The 24,947-nt window shown below is 30.1% G+C and overlaps 2 protein-coding genes and 1 non-coding gene across 8 annotated transcripts; 2 read left to right on the top strand and 1 right to left on the bottom strand.

The window, feature by feature from the left end:
• The first annotated feature begins 3,859 nt into the window (after positions 1–3,859).
• TRH1 (Potassium transporter family protein) lies at positions 3,860–9,521 on the top strand. Of its 2 annotated transcripts, XM_011024289.1 has the most exons (9): positions 3,860–4,089; positions 4,291–4,534; positions 4,627–4,875; positions 4,956–5,006; positions 5,646–5,906; positions 5,980–6,032; positions 6,528–6,642; positions 7,026–7,280; positions 7,978–9,521. In XM_011024289.1, the coding sequence occupies exons 1-9, from the start codon at positions 4,087–4,089 to the stop codon at positions 9,075–9,077; spliced, it is 2,331 nt and encodes a 776-aa protein (XP_011022591.1). In that variant the 5' UTR covers positions 3,860–4,086; the 3' UTR covers positions 9,078–9,521. The 2 variants fall into 2 exon arrangements, with proteins under 2 accessions (XP_011022591.1, XP_011022592.1); XM_011024290.1 differs by lacking the exon at positions 7,026–7,280.
• A 5,476-nt stretch (positions 9,522–14,997) lies between these two features.
• LOC105124322 (uncharacterized) lies at positions 14,998–18,277 on the top strand. Of its 5 annotated transcripts, none has more exons than XM_011024294.1 (6): positions 14,998–15,344; positions 15,568–15,720; positions 16,466–16,537; positions 17,178–17,675; positions 17,886–18,085; positions 18,118–18,277. In XM_011024294.1, the coding sequence occupies exons 1-5, from the start codon at positions 15,207–15,209 to the stop codon at positions 18,054–18,056; spliced, it is 1,032 nt and encodes a 343-aa protein (XP_011022596.1). In that variant the 5' UTR covers positions 14,998–15,206; the 3' UTR covers positions 18,057–18,085; positions 18,118–18,277. The 5 variants fall into 5 exon arrangements, with proteins under 5 accessions (XP_011022596.1, XP_011022598.1, XP_011022595.1 ...); XM_011024296.1 differs by having other exon boundaries at positions 17,927–18,085; XM_011024293.1 differs by having other exon boundaries at positions 17,886–18,277.
• Positions 18,278–19,166: 889 nt separating this feature from the next.
• Positions 19,167–19,250, bottom strand: TRNAL-CAA (transfer RNA leucine (anticodon CAA)). Its single transcript has one exon. It is a non-coding gene; the product is annotated as a tRNA-Leu (tRNA).
• Positions 19,251–24,947: the final 5,697 nt, after the last annotated feature.

A 24,947-nucleotide genomic window follows, 5' to 3' on the forward strand; every position in this document is an offset into this window, starting at 1 on the left:
ATATATTTTTAAAAATAACTCAAACATCTTTAAAAAAAATTGTTTCAAGGGGAAGACTGGGTTTAGTTAGGGTTACTTACAAAGAAAGTAAATTTTAATATTTATATTCTAGTTTTTTAAAGACTAGTCTAGTTCACTTGATTCTTTTTTAAAAAAAAATTGAAATTAAATAGAATCAAATCAAATTAAATTGTTTTTTTATTTTTTTAATTGGTTTATTTAATTTTTTAATTTTAATGTTTTGGGTTATTCATTTTTAATTTTCTCGATTTAATATGTTTTTTTTTCATCCCTAAATCAAGTATTGTTTTTGTTTAAGTAATTATAAATTAATCTCTTTAATTTTTCAAAATAAATTAAATAATCCTTCTAGTTTCAAAATAATTTATTAATTCATTCATCATTTTTGTCCGTGCTTGATTTTATATTTATTTGTTCCAACAAATATTTTCTAATTTTCTCCTCAATCTTTCAATACTATCTTTTTCTTTTTTTCTTTTCCTATTTCTTAAAAACAATTCACTGAAAAGACCATGGAATGGGTGAAATAATATATAGATTTAAAAATACAGGTGCTTATTAATTATTTTTGAAACTAGAGGAAGTATTTAATTCATTATGTAAAACTATTGGGACTGATTTATAATCTACTCTTTCTATTTTGTAGACAACCAGGAAAATATTGCATGTTTTAAATATTTTTTCCTCAACTTCGAGTCCCTTTCTAACTATTTTAAAATCCTTGAGTTCTTTTTATTCCATTGATTAAGGTATTCGAGTCAGCTTTTACACTCATACTAGGAATTGTTTTTTAATTATCAAGTTTTAGGTTGACTTCTATACCATATTTTCATTCGCGATAATTTTTTCTTTCCCGTGACCTTCTTATATAAAATCGAGGAAACCTATGAATGTATGACCAAATTTTATGTATTACATAATTCATCAGTCATAATTTTACATATATAAAAAATAATCAATCGTATCCTCTAGTTTATTTTTATTAAAATTTATGATCACACGTCACACATATAATAATTTCAATATAAATTAACAAAAATATATATTTAAGTCGATAAATATAAAATAAAATATATGTTATTACTAGGGTTTGAATCTAGATAAATTTGGTGACATGTAGTGTATGTGACCATTAATTTCTTTTGATTTAAAGGAGGTACTTTCATCAATTCCTATTGAGACAATTCATATGTAATGAATGAGACCATTTATTTTAATGGAAAGAACTAACGTAGGTGTATATTAGAAAATAGACACAAATTGATTGGTTGTGGAATTTTAACATAAAAGCAATGTCTAAGCATTGCAAGAGTATCTTAAAGAAGAAAACAAATTTTACAACTCGAATTATAAGTCAGGTCCAATAAAATAATTTTATTTAATTATATAATATAATAATAATAATAATTAAATCTAAAAAGAAAATGAAATAATGATGATGACATGCATAAAAAAATACTTGTAAAAAAAATAACAAATCTTGATCCAAAAACAATCAAATATTAAAGTGTAAAATTAAAAAAATAATAATAAAAAAAAGTAACGAGTCAACTTAAATTAACTTGGCTAACCTTATAGAATGCAAATAAAAAAAATAATGGTATTCAATTCCCAACAATCTAAAAGTAGAATGATGAAATAAATTAAAATCAATTAACAACAAGAACTTTTAATAAATAAAACATTAACAAACTCGAGTAAGGCAATCAAATCTTGTGAGTTGGGCCAAGCGAACGATATAATCTATTAGAAAAAAATTACAAAAAATATAAATATAAAACTTGGTTCGTAAAATTTTTTTGATAGGAGAACCTGAAAAAATATACAATGTTAACAAATGATTCGAAAAACAATTTGAACTAACTTTGGCAAACTTGCTGGACAAGTGGCCTAAGCCATGAGATTGAGATAATCTTATATAAGACTAGGGTTGTGAAACCTACATCACCGCATCAAAAAAATAACAAAACCCAGCTCCCGATAAATTTAATATTAAATGATAAAATTAAAAAAAATCAATTCTAAAAAGAATCTAGAGCAAAAAAAAAAACAATTAAAAAAATAAAAACCAAATTTAATTTAAAAATAAAATGAAGCAAAATAATGAGCCATGAAATTGAAAAATAAATTCAATTGAGAAGAGAGATAAAAAAAATAGCAATAAAAAGATAAGGATCACTTTGATATAAAAATCAAATTTTAATAGATAAAATTAAAAAAACAAGTTAAAAAATAGCAATCAAATAAAATAAAGATCAAATATGATAAAATAAACAGATTAGAGAAAACTTTTCAAATTTTAAAAGTAGGTTCAATTTTCAATAAAAAGAAAAAAAAATATAAAAACCCAATTATCACATTGCCACCAACACGTGCAGAACCATCAAGAAAAGCGTGGTGTGACACTTCCAACACTACATGTGACATTATTTGGCCACCATGGTACATCTCTCTCGTGCATTGCTTGATGATCGTGAAACTCTTTTATCTATTGGTGTGTGCGTTTATCCAAGTGAATTATACTATACTTTTTTGTTTACCTAGTCCTTATACCTGTTTCAATTTTAATTTTAGTTCTTTAATATTTTTATTTTTTAAAAATTAGTTAAATTTTATTTTATCTTGCAAATTTAAGGATTAAGGATTGATTGAGCACAAGGAATTTCTCTCAACATTGCATTATTCTGACTATCAAAACAACTTAACAAGTCAAATTCCAAATAAAACCATTATAAAGGGATTAAATTGAAAAAAAGAGTGGAGGGACCAGACAAAAAAAAATACATGAACTTACCTCTTGATTTTGATAAAAAAAGAAAAGAAAAGAAAATGAACATTTCTTGATGTTACCGACCTTTAATTATTGTAAATCAATTAAATTAAGTTTCATTCCAACAACACACCTTCTTCTTCTTTAGTCCCGAGGATTTCGTACACTTTGGTCCCTCAATTTCTTTGTTTTACAATTTAGTTCTTTAAAATCAAAGTGCATCATGCCACCGAGTTTAACTGAAGCGTCTTTGTTTTGTTTAAGAAAGATTACCAAATAGTTTAAACAAAGACATGTATAGAAGTGGAACATGTTGGAAGTTTCATTCCAACAACACACCTTCTTCTTCTTTAGTCCCGAGGATTTCGTACACTTTGGTCCCTCAATTTCTTTGTTTTACAATTTAGTTCTTTAAAATCAAAGTGCATCATGCCACCGAGTTTAACTGAAGCGTCTTTGTTTTGTTTAAGAAAGATTACCAAATAGTTTAAACAAAGACATGTATAGAAGTGGAACATGTTGGAAGTTTCATTCCAACAACACACCTTCTTCTTCTTTAGTCCCGAGGATTTCGTACACTTTGGTCCCTCAATTTCTTTGTTTTACAATTTAGTTCTTTAAAATCAAAGTGCATCATGCCACCGAGTTTAACTGAAGCGTCTTTGTTTTGTTTAAGAAAGATTACCAAATAGTTTAAACAAAGACATGTATAGAAGTGGAACATGTTGGAGCACATCAATCAACATCCCGTTTAATATTTTAATAATATTTATTTTTTAAAATATTTTTTATTGAAAAATATATTAAAATAATATTTATTTATTTTTTGAAGTGAAACTTGGAGCACATCAATCAACATCCCGTTTAATATTTTAATAATATTTATTTTTTAAAATATTTTTTATTGAAAAATATATTAAAAAAATATTTATTTATTTTTTAAAAAAATATTTATAACATTAATAAAAAAAATAAAAAAATACTAAAAAAATAATTTAAAGTTTTTTTTGTCAAAATGTTTTTTTAACCGCAAAAACACAAAAGCTATTACAGAGCCCAAAACACAAGTATAGTCGGGAAAAAAGAAGAAGAAAAAGAAACCCGCGAAAGATATGGACCAGTTTGTTAGATCAACAGAGTCAATTTACAGTTACAAACAAACTTAAATCCCGACCAAACACTCCTCATTTCTTTCCTTGCCTCTATTAAACGACCGCAAAACACTCTAAAAACGACGAGCGGGTAAAGCCGCAGAACCAGCTTCTCCTCTCCTCTCCTCTCCTCTCCAATAAATCATGGTACGCATTAATCACTCTCTTTTCATGAAATCCTAACAAATCAAGCTTTTCTGTAATTAATTACATTTGTTTGATCTGTCTTCAGTTTCAATCATTGGCAATTAAAGAAGATGTCTTGATCGTTGCTCTTGTTTGAGTTGATTCAGTTAGGCTTATGTTAATTTTATTGAATTGTGTCGTTTTGATTTCTGTTTCGAGCAGGCGGAGTGTAAGAATCGGCGAAAACATGTTTTACTTTTAGCATATCAAAGTTTTGGGATGGTCTTTAGTGACTTAAGCACTCCACCTTTATATGTTTATAAGTGTACATTTTCCGGGAGATTACGTCATTATCAGAATGAAGACACCGTTTTTGGAGCATTTTCATTGGTTTTTTGGACTCTTACGCTTTTTTCTTTGTTCAAATATGTTGGATTCATGATGTGTGCAAATGATAATGGCGAAGGTGAGTGTTAAATGCAAGTTTGTTGGTGTGGTTTTCGTTTTGTTCTGTTTGCTTAATTGGATATTTGGTGATCTTGTTGGTTGTATTGGCAGGAGGGATTTTTGCGTTGTACTCGGTTATTTGTAGGCACGCAAAGTTTTGTTTACTTCCTAATCAACAAGCGGCGGACGAGGAGATTTCTACATATCATAGTGTGGGTTATTCAAATAGGAATGTGGTTTCATCTCGGTTCAAGAAGTTTGTTGAGGGACATAAGAAAATGAAAACAGCACTGCTTGTTTTAGTTTTGTTTGGTGCTGCAGTGTTTATTACCATCGCCATCTTCACGCCTGCAATTTCCAGTGAGTTGATGAATGATTGTCACGCTTTTTTATGTAGTTTTTATGCACTACTGTGCTGATGAATATTTGGTCTTCTGCAGTTCTTTCATCTGTTGAAGGGCTGCAGGTTCGAGCCAAGAATTTGCATCATGGTGAGTTTAACTATCTGAATAAAGGAAACAAATAAGCTTTTTTTAGTTAATTTTCAGTTGTCATGACATTTGAGGGTTAATTCTCATCAGGTCAAGGATTAAGTGTCTGCTGAAACCTCAAAGTGAACCTTGTAAGAACTGAAACCTTTTAAAAAAGCCACTTTCATATGCTCCTTTTCAGATGCATGATATAGCTTAGCTTAGTGAAAGATAGCATCTTGGTTGATGAGATCCTCTGATTTCATGACTGATTAACCATTTTCATGATCATTAGGTGTGAAATATGATGTGGGTTAAAATGATGAATGGCCTGCTTACCTTGGATGCCCCCCTAAAATATAATCAAGATTCAAATTGTAGTTCTGAAGTTTTTAGCTCCATTTATCTGGTCCATTTGTCTTTATTGAACAGAGAACCATTTGTCTAAGTTCAGTTGTATTGCTATTCGTTAATGATAAAGAAAAAGAAGGCATAAGTAGCATTCAATTTAACTGTCTCCACTGGATCCTTTTAGCTGAAATAGTTGACGAAAGAACAGTTGAGAGTGTGGTTAGCCAGAATTTCTTCTATTAGAAAACATTCTTTGACCTCCATGGCGCATTCACCATTCAAGTTACTAACACTTCTATTGACACACAGGTATGTTGGTCATCATTGCCTTGTTTTTATTGATCGGCCTTTTTGTATTGCAACACTATGGCATGCATCGGGTGGCCTTCATATTTGCTCCCATAGTGATTCTATGGTTACTGTCCATTGCCTTTGTTGGTATCTACAATATCATTAATTGGAATCCAAGAGTATACCAGGCTCTTTCTCCATATTACATCTACAAGTTCTTTGGGGAAACGGGAAAGGATGGTTGGATTTCTCTTGGCGGAATACTTTTATCTATTACTGGTATGACATTTGAATTTAGTTTAGATCATTAAGCTTTGTCATTGTCTCATGTATGCTTTTCACGTAACTGCAGGAACTGAAGTTGTATTTGCAGGGCTTGGCCAGTTCACAGCTTCATCAATAAGGGTATGCGCAACCGATGATTCTCCTATGGATTTGGAGCATGCATTTATTCTGTGGGTGATATTATCCATGGATAGAACTTTTTGAGCTCTTTGGCAATGGGCTAGAGAAAAGCTTTTTGGTGCAACACATTAGTGGTAGCATTACCATTATATTGCTGATAATCCGTGATGCTACTGCCCTCTAAGATATTTGTAGATCAAGATATCCCTGCTTGTCATCTGTTCACTTGGAAAGATCTTCTCAAATTTTTTTCACAGAATTGATGCTCCTGTTGTTCAGACAACCACTGCCTTTTAAAAACTGATGTAAAAAATCTGCAGCTTAGCCAATTTGCCAAAATCTGATATTTATTGGATCTACAAGGGAAATTGCTATTAGGATAACAGATTATGCTTAATATCTGCATTGCATCTTGTTCTTACCTCAATATCTTTATTCTCTTATAGGCACTAAATCGCAACAGCTAAAACTATTTGAACTGGTTGCTATGTGCAGGTTGCATTTTCATTTGTTGTGTACCCATGTTTGGTGCTTCAATACATGGGGCAGGCTGCATTTCTTTCACAAAACTTTTCTTCTGTATCCACGAGCTTCCATTCTTCCATTCCTGGTAAGCTGATCTTTGTTTTGAACATGTTCGAAGTCCCTCCTGTTTCACCATTTTTATACACATGCACAAGGCTTTCTCAGTGCTTGATAATCTTAAACGAAATAAAAGAGATTTCAGATGGCTAATATGTTGTTCTCAGAAAGATAAGTTTTAGATCTTTTTCAGCATCTGTGCTATGAGCTACTAGAATTTTCATTTACATATTTACAGTTTCTCACTGCTGTTATTGATGAGCAAGAACTATTTCCAGAGTCATGTTGAGATTTATTCCCTTCAGAGATTTAATAGTCAGGAATCAGGATAATTACTATTATCTTTTTCATTATTATATTGTTATTCTAGTTGGCTATCTGTTTATAGAAATGCTTTTACAAATGGTTTAGACTCGTTGTTCTGGCCTGTCACGGTGATGGCAACTTTGGCTGCGATTGTTGCCAGTCAAGCTGTAGTCTCTGCCACATTTTCAATTGCCAAACAATGCCACGCATTAGGATGCTTCCCTCGCATCAAGATTGTACACAAATCAAAATGGGTACATCGCCAGACATACGTCCCTGAGATAAATTGGGCACTTATGATTCTCTGTCTAGCAGTTACAGTTGGTTCTCAAGACACCATTCATTTAGGAAATGCTTATGGTCAGTCTCTTTTTTTTTCTCAATAAATATTTCATATTCAATTTTGAAAACATCAAAACTTTGTCTTTTGGATATGCTTAGTTTCATATGATTATAATATTAAATTCATCTATAGATGTGGTAATTAGAGTGCATTTGGCTTGACTTATGAAAAGTTACTTTTGCTTTGAATCACGAGTTATTTTTTAAAACATGTTTCTGACTTTGAGTCATAATATTTTTGGTAAGAATGTAATGAAAATATTCTTAACATGCTTTGTTGTCATACTGCTTTGATTCAATGAATTTTGAGCAAAATTGATTAGTAGAAGCATAAAATTTTTATTTTTCCTTTTTTAAAGGAAACCTTTTGATTTAAGTCAGAAGTAATTTCTAAACAAACATGTTTATCAATTTTCCATGAGTCAAAGTTAGAAAAAGCAACTTAAATCAGTCAATAGAAGTCATGTCAAACACAACCTGAATACCAAATAGATATAGTTTATGATTGCAATTTACAATTTTCATTAAGATAGGAAAGCTGTTCTCACCTTTGCAAATACTCATCAACTTGATCTTTTTGAATAGATATTTATGAGGAATTCATATACAAGTTTTATGTGGTTCATTGGTTAAACAACATAAATAGTATTTTATTTGTTTAAAGCTGATGTTGCTACTACCTTCAGAAAAGCTAATACTGCATTCTCATTTTCAGGGATTGCATGCATAGCTGGGATATTTGTGACTACATGTTTGACATCAATGATCATTGACTTCGTATGGCATAAGAACCTCTTGGTTGCTCTTTTGTACTTCTCATTCTTTGGAATAATAGAGATAATTTTCATCTCATCCTCATGTATGAGAATTCCCAAAGGTGGATGGGTTCCTCTTGTGCTCTCCGCAGTCTTTATGTTTGTCATGTATGTGTGGCATTATGGTAGCAGGAAGAAGTATCTATATGATCTGCATAACAAAGCTTCCATGAAATGGATCCTCACTTTAGGTTCTGATCTCGGGATTGTAAGGATTCCTGGGATTGGTCTTGTCTACACTGAGTTAGCAAGTGGAGTCCCAGCCATGTTTTCCCAGTTCATAACTGACTTGCCTACATTTTACCAAGTGGTTGTATTTATCTGTGTTAAGACTGTTCCCATTCCTTATGTTTCCCAGAAAGAACGGTATCTTATTGGCCGGATTGGCCCCAAACCTTACAGGATGTACCGCTGCATTGTTCGATATGGATACAAAGATGTCCATGAAAATGATGACTATGATTTTGAAAATGCTATTGTGATGAGTGTAGCAGAGTTCATCCAATTGGAAGCAGAGGGTGGTGGAACTCGTGATGGTTCTGTGGATGGTCGGTTGGCAGTTGTGAGGTCATCTGAAAATTTTGGAAAAGGATTCATGATGTCAGAATCTGATGGCAACAAGGAGAGCAGCAGGTGGAGCTACCCAGGATCTGGAAGTAGCTCCAGGTCAGCTGCATTGCAGAAATTGAAGTCCATGTATGAGTTGGAGTCACCAGAGTTCTGCAATAGGCGTCGGATCCAGTTAAAGTTATTGGATACAACATACAAGGATTCCCGTGTCAAGGAAGAGCTCTTAGAGCTCTTGGAAGCCAAAGATGCCGGGGTAGCATATGTAATAGGTCACTCTCATGTTAAGGCGAAATGGAATGCAACATTCTGGAAGAGGCTTCTGATCAATGTCTTTCTCTCTTTTTTACGCAAAAACTGCCGGTCCCCTGGTGTTGGTTTGAATATTCCTCATATTTCTTTGATTGAAGTGGGTATGAACTACTATCTGTAAGGCAACCTTCTGTGGAAGTATCTCCCTCGGATGCATTTTCCGGTGAAATTTGCTATGAATTGCTGAGAAGGCCGTTGGCAATCACTTTGTTCCAGTGATTCCAGATTGGCTTTTGTTGGTGACATGTAAGCATTCCTGGAATGGGACCTTTTGCACCTGCTTCAGAGAAGAACACGGTTGCATTCGAGCAGCAAGCCATCGAGTTGATAATTCTATTGGGATTTGTCATGTTTGTCCAGTTCATTATTCAAGTGGGATTTTAGACAAGCTTCCGGTTCTGAAGCCAGATTTTTTTTGTCACGTCATGGTTCTCTTGTTTTGCTCCACGAACGCATTTCTTTATGCAACTACATGAATTATTTTTGCTTGTTTCTCAATGAACTCTGTAGGCAGCAACGTATCTGAGTGGAGAAATAATTGCGGGAGTTGAGAATGTTTATGGCCGAAAGTACAAGGATCTGTCATCTCCACTAGCAAGGATCTCATTTTCGGAGCTTGACAGTGACAAGGCTTACGTTGCACATTACCAATCGCACGGAGAACGTTTTAGATGTTTTAAATTACGACAAGGAAGGCAATGTGTGTCTCAATGTTTCAAAAGCCTCCTCTCTCTACCACGTGCCGTTATGATTTCATTTTGCTACACTGTGTGGATAGAAACTCTCTAATCATAATTGGATTTTAAAAACGTAAATATCTTCTTCAAAATAATTAGATGCATTTGTAAACAGAAATATATTAAAATATTTTTTTGATTTTTTTAAAATTATTTTTTGATATAAACACTTTAGAATAATTTAAAAAATATAAAAAATTATTTTATATATATATTTAAAATAAATTTTGCCTTTCTATGTTTGCACATGATTATACTTTTCCTTTGTCATTTTAAAGATTATATTTTACATAGCGGATCAAAACAAGATTTAAATCTTAATGAAAATATCAATCTAGTTTACCGAGCTTCGTCACCTCCACCGCCAGTAAAAATAACTCTATTGCCGTTCTCATTCATCTTTGATCAAAACCCAGCTGCCATCTCTCTTTATCTCCAATCAAAACCCAACCATCATGGCAACCAGGCTTGGCAAAGATACCACTGCTTAGTTGGATCTTAGTTCTGTGAACTGTTTCAACCAAGCTTGGTTATCATATCAGATATAGTAACTTTTTCCTGTGTTTCATTTTGTTAAATGGGCTGTGATGATTTTTTGACGCCACTGCCTGTTAAATGTATTTCTACTCTTGCAAAAATGAACAAGTGGCAACTGGATCATCGATGGAGGCAATTAAGAAGCTAGTTGGGTCTCCAAAAAGCATGGTGAAGGCTGATCATCGTGCCGCTGGTCTGGAAATCAAGTTTGTTATTATTTTATTTATTTGGACTGATGATTGTCAAATGTTTGCAAAAATTCATGAAGGAAATCGTCTTCCCTGCAAATAACAGCGATGATACGCACCTTGGAAACTTATCAGCTCGATGCTCATCACAGCTTGTTGAGATTATTTTAAAACAAGTATCATTAAAATTATTTATCTAAATAGGATTTTAAAGATATATATAAAATAGAAGGGCCTAGAGAAACAAGCCCATGCATAAATTTTAATTTTTGAAAGGTAATGGACGATGTGTTGTGTTGCCAACTATAATTGTTTTTTATTATTTAAGGTGGTCAAGAAATTAAGTTCTTAGTTTACTATAATTTCAATATTTTTTTCACCTAAAAACATGAAAAAACACAGCATGGAGCCATGGACTTTGAAGACCTCACTCACTTTCAACAACAGAGCCTGATTTAATTGGCATAAAAATGTAAAATCAAAACAATTCAAACCAATATTTCAAACCTTAATATGCTTTTGCTGTAAAAACCACTTTCAGATGAATCTATAAACACTGAAGTCAGAGTGTGAGTAAAATTCAAAACAAATAAAGTTTTATACCTGAAATATAAATGTAAGAAACTAAGAGGATCAAAGTGTAGAATTCCATGCTATATGAACAATAGCAGTGAAAAGGAGGTTTTTTTTTGTCAATATTAAACCTTGTTCTTTTAATTGTTTTTTAACTTAACCTCATAATTGTATATGATAATGTGAATCTTTAATGTAATGTAGGAATAATTTTGACACTTGGCTTATGAGAGAGCATGCAATATAAAAAAAAATCCAAAACAAAAAATCATGGTAATATAAACTGGAAGGACTGAAATAAAAAGAATCAAGTTTAAAGACCAAAATGAGAACAGTGAAAAACTTCAAGGATCTAAAAGAAAAGGATGGTTATGAATGGTGAGGTGACTAATTTAATGTCAGGGGATGAATGGTACTGCAGAAAAAAAAATAGAAATAATAAAGTCTAATAAGCAAAGTGAAAATAATGAAAACTTTAAGTACTTAAAAGGAAAAAAAATAAGGCATGAATAGTGGGGGTGAATAGTTTAACAGGAACATTAAAATTAAAACAAAACTAATTCTCCTCGTGAAGTTATTGTGCACAAAGACTCATGATACTATTTATTGTAATATTTTAATGACAAAATTGTCTTTGGACCAAAAAACCGTTGAGCTTGCCATTGGAGGTAAATTTCATCATAATACAATTATTTTGTATAAATTATATGAGGTTAGATTAATAGTTTTATATTTTTATAACAGTAAAATTACTTATTTAACTCTATATTACAATAATATAATGCTCGTGGACAATTTTGTTTTTTCAGTTTTTTAAGAATAACATAGTTTTTTTATGCTCTTAAAGATTAAAGACAAAATTAACATGACTCTCAGCCTAGAGCTTCTTTTTTTTTTACATTGGCTCTATTATGAATTTTAAAGCTACCTAAGGTATTATTATAAATTATATGAATTAAATATGATTAAAAAAGTTGACAGTTTTATCTACCCTGTGTCAACAAACAGATGGCGCTCTTATAATTTGAGTAATACATGCAGTGCTATTTAGCTATCAAATATCATCTTCTAGAATAATATTTAAAATGTCTTGAAATTTTTAATGTAATATGAAAACGCATTGGATTTGATATCAATAATGGCGCTCTTACAATTTGAGTGTATACAATGCTATTTAACTATCAAATATCATCTTCTAGAATAATGTTTAAAAGGTTTGGAATCTTTAATGCAACAGGGCAACGCGTTGGATTTGATATCAATAATTTTTTTTCCCCTTTCTTTTCTCTTTTCTATCTTGAATTATATGTTAGCTCTTTGAACAATTCAGACCAACTCTTGTAATTTATTTTTCTTTCATAATTGTTTTCTATCTTTTTTATTAGTATTTTTTTATTTTGAATAAGTCATGAAATTATAATTTTTTTCAATTTCACCCTATTTAATCTTTTTAATCTTTTAGATTTAGTCTTCATTCTTTAAATTACTATTTTTTATTTTTAATAATATATAAAATTATATTTTTTTTTAAATTTCAATGCCCTTTTATTTTTTTATCTTTCAAATTTGATTATTATTCTTTTGATTTCTATTTATTTTATTTGCGATCATTTTTAGATTGTTTTTTGTTATTATACAATCTCATCCTCCATGGATTTGTTTTCAAATTTAATCTTCATTGTTTTTATTGTTATCTTCTTTTCTTTGAATTTTTTTTAAATTGATGTCTTTTTTACAATTCCATCCTTCAAAATAAAATTGGTTGGAAATTAAGTTCTTTGACTGAATTCGGTTCAAGAATTTTACAGGTTATGAGTTTTAGAGGATAGACTGAGTTTAAAATATTTGTTTGGATTTTCTTGTTTTTTTACTTTTTTAAAAAGCTTATTTTTTTTGTTTTTTTTATTTTTTTCTAGATTTTTCCTTTATTATTTTTAAAAGCTTATTTTTTTTGTTTTTTTCTAGATTTTTCCTTTATTATTTTGTATGATTTGCCTTCTATGAGATTAGTTCTGAATTCATGACTACAATTACTAGTTTCAAAGGTTAACGTGGATTAATTTTTTTATCTTTTTTTAATTAATTTATTTTAGTTTTGTCCTTCAACATTTCATTTATTTAAAATTTATTTTCCCATCTTTTTTTTCGTTTACTTTCTATTGAATTATCTCGGTCATATGCCCATGATTACATAGTTTATGGGTTAACTCAAGTTAACTAAGATTTTTTTTTTCATTACTATATGGTTAATCTCGAGTTTATGATTAGAGTTATTGATTTCAAAAGTCAAAATATATTGATTTTTTTTAATCATTTTAATCTCATCATCTAATAATTAATTTATTAAAAATTATTCTTTGTACTTTTTTTTCATTTTCTTTTTAGAATATCTCCAATATAAAATGCTAGTTTGCAAAGCTAAATTGATAAAATAACATTTTAAATAGTATAAATATAAGTTTTTTACCATATCTACTCCAATAAAAAAAAGCAATCTGAAGAGCCAATTATATTAGAATAGAAGAAACAAGTATTTGATTATTTTTTAATAAGTTTAATGTTATTTTTTTTAACATAACTATATTTAACTGGTTTATTTTTTTAGTGGCTCCACTTTATTGGTTTTGACTCTTTTAAGAGATACGTAGGAATAACATTTATGGAAGAGAAAAGGTCTTCTAGCATTTTATTCAACACTTTATATGGAGTGTGCAAAATAAATATAAAAAAATCAAAATAATGTTTTTTAATATTTAGCTTTTCATCTAGCACACCCATTAGAAATGCTTTTATAGGGTTATCTCGATCATTTTTCTTTATAATTTCTTCTTCCATGTTTTTTTTTTATCAGATCTAATCCCTATTATTTTTATAGCTATCTTTTTTTTCTTTGACAAGTTTTCTAAATGATATATCTTTTTTTTATGATTTTATCATTTAAAATTAAATTGATTAAAAATTAAGTTTATTGATTAAACCCAGTTTAAGGTTTTCATGATTTCCATGATCATGGGGTTTGCAAGTAACCCAAATTGACTCATGTTGGTTTTCATTATTTTTTTTAAATTATTTTTTTTTTATTTTTATCCTTAAATATTAAATTGTTCGATAACTAAGTTTCATGTTATTTTTAAATTTTTTTTGAAACATAGTCACCCTGTTATCATGATTAGGCTATAAATTTTTCATCCTAATTCAGGGGAGTTTTTTTTTTAAAAAATTTTTCTTTTTAATTTTTAGCTTCCAACATTTTATTTGTTAAAAATTAACTTTCATCTTTTTTATTTTTTTGAGTTATCATGTTCTTATTTAATTTATTAGAAATTAGTCTCCAAACTTTTATTTTTATGTCTCTTTCTATAAAATATCTCAATTTTATATTTATCATCACAAGGTTTCAAAGGTAACTTGATTTAATTAAGATTTTTTTTTTTAATTTCACTTTTTATCATTAAATTGTTTCATAATCTAAGTTGGCTAGGATAAAAAAAATTCATAGTTATTTTTAAAATTTTTTATTTATTTTTATTGTATTTTTAAAATTATATTATTTAAATTACTAATTAAATTGTTAACTCGTATCTGAAAGTTTTTTTCCTTATCACCCCTTTTTTACATTGAATTATTTTTTTTATGGAACACGGTACATAAATCTACTTATTACTACTATAAAAACACATCTAGCTTGTTAATATCAATTAAATATAGGTTTACTGACATAAGTTTTTATAGGATCAAAATACCACAATTTCTTTAACTTAGAATGGATTATTGTCTTTCAAAATAATTTTTATTTAGAAATATATTAAAATATTATATATATATATATTAAAATTTAATTCTATTATCAACAAGCCAAAAAAATCAGTAACTATATAAAAAAAGTTATTTCATAATAAAAAAATATTTTTTTAAAATATTTTTAAGATATAAAATATAAAAAATAATTGATTGACACCAACCCCTTACCAAACACCCCGCCGTCCAGAAAATTATTTCACAATTACATTTTAAAACCCCCATCCACAATTACAGACTGCCTCTTCTCAACTGCCAAACACAATCTGCCCTTTAAAAAAGGAAAAAGAAAAAGAAAAAATAACCCTTGAGTTAGGGTTTCTATTTTCCAATTTCCCGAAATCTGTGTATTTGGATTCAAATCAAATAATCAATAAAAATCCATATGCAAATAACTAGGGTTTTTATTCAGTCCCGATGTTGAGCTTATCTCAACGGCCCATTCTTACCCCTTCAGTACCCAAACTTAGGGTTTTTAATCGACCTCGAAATTCTTCTCTTTTTGCAGCGAGGAATAATCGGATCTTTGTGTCCAATTCAAAGCTACCGAAGCATGTAAGTTACATTTTTTCTCTAATTTAATAAATAGCTGTTTGGTTTTGGATTAGTAGTTAGGTCTTGAAATGCAAAGGGACTTGAAAGTTGGAATCTTTTATTGATTTGGGAGCTGAAGGCACTTAAAAATGAGCTAATAAAAGACCGTTATTTGATCCAAATTGCTATGCGTCAATGGAGCAGTGATTAGTTTATTGTTTTCGTTTTGTGGTTTGTGATGCAGAAATGGAGAGTTTCATGCTTTAGAAATGAGGAAATTTCTCAGGTAAATCCCGGGTCTGATAGTGTCGAACGTTACGCACCTGAGGAATTGGTGAAGCCTGAGTTGGATAATTCTACGAATGTTAAAAGAGATTGGATATCGAGTCTTCGAGAGGTACATATTTTGTTTTTTATTTATTGATTGATTTTATGGTACTTTTAATTGCTGTGATAGATGCCATTCCAATCTTATTTATGTTGTTCTTATATGAATCAACTGAATTTAGAGCAGTGGATTTGAGAAGTGGGGGAAAAAAATCAAGATTGTATTAGTTTTATGGTCGTGCCCTGGGTGAATTTTAGTTGTGGACTCATGTAATGCATGTCTTTCCTGCTATTTATTTGAAGACGTAGTAGATTTCCACTCAGATCTTATAGTATCTAACATGGTTCAAGATAACTGAAGATCCTACTATGTTCCCACTTAGGCAAGTAAATACCTTTGCAGTTGATGCGTCTGTGAGCTAATTGATTTATGGAGAGATTCTTCATTTTGATAACCAGCACTTGCATAATGACCTCATCTCATAAATCAATAGTATAGATTTGACCGTTATTATTGTTGGTTCACCAGGATGGGATTGGTATTTGATCAAAGAGTCCATTTTGAAATTAATCTTATTAATACCAAAGACTGCAATCTTTTTTCTGCAAAATTGATGGAAAAGGGAGGAATAAAGAAAGAAAAGCTTCCACTTTCAGAATAATGAAATGGGGTGCTGAGTTTGTCTTATTTCTGAAAATTGAAACAATGTAAATACTGCTATTGATAGGGATATAATTTTGGCTACCTTGATAAATATACATGCTTCCAACAAAACTGTTTGTACATCTCATTATTTAGTTTGTCAATTTTTCAGGCTGCTAATGTAGTGTTGAGGGCATTTGGGAGCTCGTGGACTGTACCATGGACAGCAGAGACCATAGTTCAGGTTACCTTCTCCACTTAATTACTCTATGATGGAGCAAAGGGAAATAGAAACTGAATAATAAGCTTTTGTGGCTGTCCAATAAATAACACAGAGCTATAAGTTTTAAGAAAATGAAAATGAGGTACACGAACTATAAATTTATGACAGTCAAAGTTTTTGCCTCTTTGGCTTTTACTGGCATTGTCACGGATTTTTCTTCAATTTTGATAAGCAGGTGCAACAGTTGAGCTTTTGCATTGCCTGCTTTATAAACATTGTTCCCTAGAATATCTTCTTTTGTTGTTGTGGCAATTGTTGTTTTGATCTTACATTGTGGAACAAATAGCTAAATTCTTAGTTAGTTAGATTATGACTTCTAGGAACGGAAATGAATGGAGAAAACAATACATAATGCTATCCAGCAATGCCAATGTGTAATGAAATGGTCTTCTACCAGGCAAAGCTTCTTTGCAAGTTGAAACTAAAACTTATAGGATGTGGTGGAGAATAAAATAATTGAAGTAGAATTATTTGAATTTTCTTTAGCGAGAACTAAAAGCTGGACCGTGTTTTAAATATATATTCACTGAATTTAAATCATAGTTGCTAATTAAAGATTGAAAGTGAGGACAGTAACTGAGCAAAATATTTGGTGATGCAGGTGATGCTTCTCTGGGTTGTCTCATTCTGGTTCATAGGGTCCTGGGTGATTCCTTTTGCGGCACACATTGCAGGTTTCAACAAGGAATCCCTAACATTTAGAGGTCAAGCTTTGTTCAGCCTTGTGACTGATGTGACTGAAGGCCTTGCTGGAATTGCAATCCTTCATCGTTGCCTGTCTCGATTTCGTCCCCTTTCATCTGATTGGTTTAGGTTCAGGCTGAAAGGGAACTGGGTGTTTGATGTTGCTCTTGGATGTCTCATGTTTCCACTAGTTAACCGGCTTTCACAGTTCAATCTTAGCCTATTGCCTATTCTGCCTTCAACACCCGTCACTCTCTCAAGTGTTGAGCAGTCAATTGCAGCACGGGATCCGATGGCAATGGTACTGTATGCAATAGTGGTTTCAGTGTGTGCTCCTGTGTGGGAGGAGATAGTCTTCCGGGGTTTCCTCCTCCCATCCTTGACTCGGTACATGCCAGTCTGGTGTGCGATCTTGGTGAGTTCGGTTGCCTTTGCACTAGTGCATTTTAATGTACAGAGAATGCTACCACTTATTTTTCTTGGGGTGGTTATGGGTGTTATATTTGCACGGTCACGAAATTTATTGCCATCTATGCTTCTTCATAGCCTCTGGAATGGCTTTGTATTCTTAGATTTAATGAAATAGCTCCTTAGTTTTGTCCCTAACATGTAGATCATTTATCAGTTGGTCACTTCTCAATGGAATATAGATACAATGGAATCTAGATACAGGCTGACGTTGTGGAGCCATGTGCTCCCCAAATGGAAATTGAGGATAGGGTTCGTGAGAAGACTGATGCTTTTGGCTATGTTGATCAACCAATGTCTTCTTCTATATAGGCCCACACCAACATAATGCAAGTAGTGTTATTTGATCTTTTAATTTGTCCGTTTGTAGAATTAGCCCATCTACCATGTGTCCGTTTGTAGAATTAGTCCATTACATCTTAGTCAGGCCTGTAATTATACTAGGAACAACAAGGGAGAAAGGATAATCCTTTTGTTCCCTGCAATATCTCTCTGGTTAACGCTGCAAACAACTCTCTCACTAAATGAGATCCTCTCTTGTTATGTTTTGATGGTCTTTTTTTATTTTATTTTTCCTTGTTCCTCTTTGAAACGGTAGAGAGTAAAGCCAAGGAAGGAAATGAATTTGAAATGGGTTTTGTGAACTAGCAAGATTTTTAAAATATTATTTGAGGATGGGTATCTTTGGACAGAAGAATAGCGATTAAAAGACCCAAACTGTCCACCTCACAGGATTGGATACCACTTCTCAACAAGTTGTCACAGTGCGTGCCCGTGTGGAGACCTTTTTGTTAATTCCCTTTTATTATATTATATGATAATAAAAATAAATATTTGCATGAGTAAAATTATGAAGGAAAATGTATTTTTTATGTTATTTTTTTATTAATTTGATTTTTTTTCTGTCACAAAATAATTGTTTTTATTAGCAACATAGTCCATACTTCATTGAATAAAAAGCAATATTATTCAAGCCGTTTTAATGTAAAGTGGGAGGATTGTGTTAGCATAAAAGGTTCAAAGGTCTATGTCTGCATGAATTTTCAAGGACGAAGCAAAAAAAGAGGGATCGACTTAGTTGCATTTGTAGCCCTTCATGATGCAGCCAAGTCTCTGGACAGTGGACACAATAAAAGATTCCATAATATAGTATTATATTGATGCCACCGGAAACCAGCCCATTGTGGATGCTGTCTGACCGGTCACCAGCCTCCCAGTGTTTGGTGCTTGATATAGAGAAGCCTAGAAATAGATTTTAAAAATGGAAACAAACAAATGGGTTTATTGAAAACAGTAAAAGTAGAGCTTTACATTAAAGAAACGGGCAATTCAAATTAGATAACATTACAAAGAAGTGTCTGCATTTGAAGCAGGAAATAAAAAAAATTAATAATAAAAAAAAAGAATCAGAATTCTCTATTTCTAAATAATAATTGAATGTCAGAAGTGGGATTTGAACCCACGCCCTCCCACGAAGACCAGAACTTGAGTCTGGCGCCTTAGACCACTCGGCCATCCTGACGTTGGATGCCTAAGTTGCTGATTTACTAAATATTAATATTTACTTCTGTTTAAGCTTAAATTCGCTCCCATAATTCATCTGTTACATCTTTGTCTACGAGAGAAATAAAACTAGTAGAATTCCAAGAAATCGTAACGGTATGGGGATATCAAAGATACTACCTTTGAATGTATTCAACAATAGTTAACCAAACTGAACACAGATCTTGTCACATCTAGAGATTGCTGGGTATTTAGGCAATATTATTTTTAAAAATATTATTTATTTAAAAATGTATTAAAATATTTTTTTATTATTTTAAAAAAATTATTTTTGATATTACTATTTAAAAACAATCTAAAAATAAAACAAAGAAAAAATTTAATTTTTTAAAAATTCTTTCAAAATGTAAAAACAAATATACTATACCAAAATCATACCATGTTCACACTATAAAATACAATTTAATATATGGTTTGTTTCTTGGAAAACCAATAGCAAGCTAGCGTCCGGTTACTTTTTTTTTTTTTTTTATATATCAATCAAGATCTTATTATAGAAAGAGAGAGAGATTCACTGATTGTTTGAGAAATAACTGAAACAAATGGGTGTTTTGTTATGGTGTCAAACATTTCATTGTGGATTCAAATGTTCATATAAATAATTTCTTTTTTTCCTTTTATTATTGTCATCAAATCTTTAATTTTAGCTAATTCATCCTACAGATTTTCCATATAATGATTTCTTTTGTTTTTATTCCTTTCAATTTGCATTATCTCTCTGTGTTGAGTTTTAATGGATATTGAGAAATGAATTCGGTAATTTAATTAGGTTTGAAAATATAAATTAAAAGAATAAAGATTATATTTGATAAAAAATAAAACACACCTCTCATTTAGATTTTCGGGCTAAAAACTTCAATGCAATCCCTAAAGTGTCAACTTTTCTATTTCATGATCCTTATTATTTTAGAGATTCATATTTCATTCAATCCTGAGAGATGAAAGAAAAAGTTATTGAAAAAAAATTAAAAATAGAAAAATTGGCCTGGTAGTCATATTCAAAGCACTATTAAAACTGATATTTGTGTTGATAAATTCGTTTTCTCAAGAGGAATTAAATACATGTATTTTTTCCCTTTACATACATGTTTAAAAAATTAAATAAGGTTTTTTTATTCATTTAATTTTTAGAGTGTTTTGGAATTAAGAAACTGTTTATTGAGGTTACTATATTGTTTTTTTTTTAAGATGCGTTTATACAAAAACAAACTAAAAATTAAGTTTGTAAAATCCAAGAACTTTCCACAAAAGGACAATTCATATGGTTATATATAAAAAAAAAACTACATCGAACAACCGATTATCCTAAGAAAAAAATATTAAAAAAAAATACCAATAATATGGGCGTAGGCTTCTAGGCCAAGGCACGTTAAGCTTTTTAATGAAAGGCTAGGTTGACATGCTTAGTCTATGTCATCTATTATCACCTAATTTTTTTTATTAATTTTTTATTTAAATATTAATTAATGCCCGTTCTCTCTCCTTTCCATTTTTTTTTAAAAACAAATAGTTTTGATTAACTATAGTGATTGATCTTTTAATATTTTTTTATTTTATGTATAATGCTTCAAAGAGATTAGTTTAATTTGTCTTTATTTTTTTCTCTTGTAATTTATATAAATTAATTGTATTTCTATAACTATTTATTGAGACAAAAATCTTTCATTACAAGCAACGTGAATTAGCTTTTAAGATAAAATAAATGAAAATATATAAAATAAAATAAAATAACAAATATAAAACATTTGTATGAGGGAATTTATTATTTGTTTCTACCTTGAAGATTAACTTCTTGTTTTAGTATTAAATTACTATCAACAACCCTTTTTTTTATTCATTAATTTATATATTCTTTAATTTATTTATAAAGTATAAATAATATTTTTTTATTTCAAAGTTGAAAAAAACACATTCACATTCATAACGTAGTTGTTTCTCTCATGTTAAATTGCCTGACATTTTACCTGCTGCAATATATAGGTAAAAAACCAAGCAGAAATTTAGAAGTATTATGGTAGTAATTTCAAGTATTTTTTATTTAAAAATATATTAAAATAATATATATTTTTAAAATCAACACATTAAAAAAATTTAAAATATAAAAAAATTAATAATTTATTTTTTAAATTTAAAAAAATATATAATTTAAACTGTCTTTTCAAACTACCTCTGGCTCGAGATTTCTTATAATCTTTTTTCCAAAGCTAGCTTTTCAAGCTTCCTGTCAGGAAGTATGTAGGGATATAAAACGGTGTCACCGCCGAATTCCAACATGGACAAACTGTTGACATCTTTGGGTATTTTTTTTTTATATATAAAATAACACTTTCCTAGAATTTCTCTTTTGGAAAGTAGCAAAGCCTTAAATTTTTTTAAATAAATAGCATATTCTATTGGAAATTAACATGTTAACCCGCATAATTTGTTGAGTTTGTGTTGTTTCCAACGGTGAAACTTCAAAATCTTTTTTTAACAAAAAAAACAATATTAAAAATAGAACTGATGACTCAAGAACTGAACAGACTATATTTGAAATTAAACCAACCAAGCATAGATTTAAAAAAATTAAAGGTAAAAAAAGAGAATTGTATAGACTTTGCAATGCTTGTATGTAAAAATAATTGACATTAGAGGATGGAAAGAAGTACATTAACAATAGACTTTTTTGTCTACAACTTGAGACTTGGCGTCCATGGTAGTAGAAGAGAGATAAAAATAGAGGAGCTCGTTTATTGATTTTGACAGGGGAGGAGGAAGATAAAGATGACATGTTCATGATCAATATAACAACATTGGTGCACCGATACTTGTGTACTTTTAAATTAAAACTGGCATTTTGTAGGAAAGTTATTTTTTTTTGGAAAGTGAATTTTGAAAAAAGTGAATTCCGGGAAATTGAATTCCAAGAAAAATGAATTCCTGAAAAGTAAAGTATTTTCCGATGTTTGGTAGTGTTATGGAAAATGAACTGGAAAACACTTTCCAGTGTTTGGTTATGTTATGGAAAATGAACTGGAAAATAATTTATTAATATTTTATTTTTCTCAAGTTTATTAAAATAATAAGGAATAAATCTTACAAATTAAAAAGTTGAATAATAATAAAATTGAAAAAAAAATTCATAAATTATCTCAAATAAAATAAATAATAATCAAAATAATAAAGATCAAATCTAAAAAAAAAGATGAAGAAATTAAAATAATAATAATTAACATCCTGGAAACCACTTTTCGGAAAACAAACATAGCTAAAAAGGAAAACACTTTCCTGAAAATTAAGCAAAAATTTTTTTGACTAAAAAATATTTTCGTTGACCAGAAAGTGTTTTCCGTTGACTGGAAAGTGTTTTTTGTTGATCGGAAAATATTTTCCGTGGACCAATTTTCCTAATGACAAACAAATACGGAAAAGTTTGGAAAGTAGTTTTCCGAAAACTATTTTTCGAAAAACAAACATGGCCTAAGTAGGAAAAAGTAATTAATATATGAAATATATATATAATCTTTTAAGCCTAATTTGAGATTTTTTCTAACTTGGTTATAGTTAGCTGACTTTTTAAAAATTACCTGCTAAAATTTAAACTAATTAAGGCTCCGTTTGTTTGCAGGAAAGCTGTTTTTTTTTTTAAAAGTAAATTCCCGAGAAAGTGAATTCTGAAGAAAATGAATTCCTGAAAAGTAAAGTATTTTCCGATACTTGGTAGTGTTATGGAAAATGAACTGGAAAACACTTTTCAATGTTTGGTTATGTTATGGAAAATAAACTGGAAAATAATTTATTAATATTTTATTTTTCTCAAGTTTATTAAAATAATAAGGAATAAATCTTACAAATTAAAAAGTTGAATAATAACCACTTTCTGAAAAATAAGCACAAGAAAGTTTGGAAAGTGTTTTTCCGGAAACCACTTTCCGGAAAGCAAACACAGCTAAAAAGAAAAACACTTTTTTGAAAACCAAGTCAATTTTTTTTGACTAAAAAATATTTTTGTTAACCAGAAAGTATTTTCCGTTAACCGGAAAGTGTTTTCCATTGACTGAAAAGTGTTTTTTGTTAATCAAAATTTTTTTTTGTTAATCAACTTTTTTAATGATAAATAAACACAAAAAAATTTAAAAAGTAATTTCTCAAAAAATATTTTTTGAGAAACAAACATAGTCTAAAAAATAGAATAGCTTACCTGGGGATCGCGATGGACATTTCGTGTGAACATGAAATGACCCGAACGAGTGAAAGTTTAAGAACTTAGAGCTGAGGCCATTAATTATATTGTCCTCTCGAAGTGATCTGTAATTATAATTTTTTAAGAAACCTATCATTCTGAAACAGAATTCAATCAAACAATGATGCGTAAAAAAGTTTATACAAACACTCAGTACTCCTTTACCAATTCTTTCTTCTAAAAAAAACTTTTGGGGCTGTTTCTCAGCGAACTTCTTTGCTATTATAAAAGGCTATTATTTCCCTTAAAAATCAGATAATTGCAGCCTAGGGTAGCCAGCATCGAGCAATTGCTTTAATATCCATTAGGGGTTATGGTGAACATTTTTTCTTTATCCAATCCTATGATTTCCTGTGTTTCAATCTAATTCAGTTTCTTGGGCTAAAATGGTTTGGGAATCTTAGTCTATGCCCAGATATAATTTCATTTTATTAGGGCTAAGCTGTGAACTTGTGACAAACTTCATTTTCTGCAATTCGACCTTTTATGTGTTTTTTATTGGGTGATAAAGAGTCTCACAATCATTTATTTTTTAATTGTTTATGGACCTCTCTTCTTTGGAGGATGATAAAATCTTGGCTTTATTTGTATAAATGAATGTCAACTATTAATTGTATAATTCACGGTCTTTCTTCTAGCAGAAATAACACTGTTAACAGAATGTAAGGAGTCTTCTTTGGTATTCTTATCTACTTGATTTGGAAAGAGAGAAACAAGAGAGTTTTTGATAACTCTTGCAATCCAATCCTTTTTGTTTTTCACAGATTCCAGGTTCTGCTCTACATGATTTTACACTTTCATGAATAGTTTCTTAGTTGCTAGTATCTTTTGATTGTGGAAGCTTCTTTGTATGGCTGTTGTTGTGCATCCTTAAGAAGTCTAGTTACTTATCTTGTTTTTGTGCCATAACTAAATTATTTTTTTTTATTCTAGTTGCAGCTTTAACCATTCTTGCTGTTTATATTTTTTTATGTTATGTATTAAGTTTGGTACCTTATCCTTGATTAGATTCTTCATCTATCCATTGTTAGTTCATATGTTTAAAGAGTATTTTTTTTTTAATCTTATATATAAATTTGCTAGTTTTCTAGTCTTATATATTTTTTGATATGATATATATTTAATTACAAAAAAAAAAAAAAACTCAAACCCCTAAGCTATCCCCAAGCGGGAACTCCCTTGCAACCACCTTCCCTCTTACCGCCGCAACCACTTACCAGCACAGCCGCCGCCGTACCATTCCTGTACGCTCATAAACTTCTCTAGGCAAACTTTGCGTGTCTTAGGATCCGCTGCTTTCGTTCCTTAGTGTTAGGTGAAGAAAACTAACCAAACAGAAATATTTTTAGAAACAGAGAGAGGGAGGGAGAAAAACAGAGTAGCGGTTAATAAGAGTCGCTTAAATCGGTTTCCGTCTTAAAAATATATATATTA

The sequence above is a fragment of the Populus euphratica genome, unplaced genomic scaffold (genome assembly GCF_000495115.2).
Source record: "Populus euphratica unplaced genomic scaffold, PopEup_1.0 scaffold4.1, whole genome shotgun sequence".
Classification (NCBI taxonomy): Eukaryota; Viridiplantae; Streptophyta; class Magnoliopsida; order Malpighiales; family Salicaceae; genus Populus; species Populus euphratica.

Coding starts and splice junctions, on each gene's coding strand:
- TRH1 (XM_011024289.1), top strand. Junction 6,033..6,527: donor TCACAGCTTCATCAATAAGG/GTATGCGCAACC, acceptor TGCTATGTGCAG/GTTGCATTTTCATTTGTTGT. Junction 6,643..7,025: donor CTTCCATTCTTCCATTCCTG/GTAAGCTGATCT, acceptor CAAATGGTTTAG/ACTCGTTGTTCTGGCCTGTC.
- LOC105124322 (XM_011024293.1), top strand. CDS start 15,207: ATGTTGAGCTTATCTCAACGGCCCATTCTTACCCCTTCAGTACCCAAA. Junction 15,345..15,567: donor ATTCAAAGCTACCGAAGCAT/GTAAGTTACATT, acceptor TTTGTGATGCAG/AAATGGAGAGTTTCATGCTT. Junction 16,538..17,177: donor CAGCAGAGACCATAGTTCAG/GTTACCTTCTCC, acceptor TTGGTGATGCAG/GTGATGCTTCTCTGGGTTGT.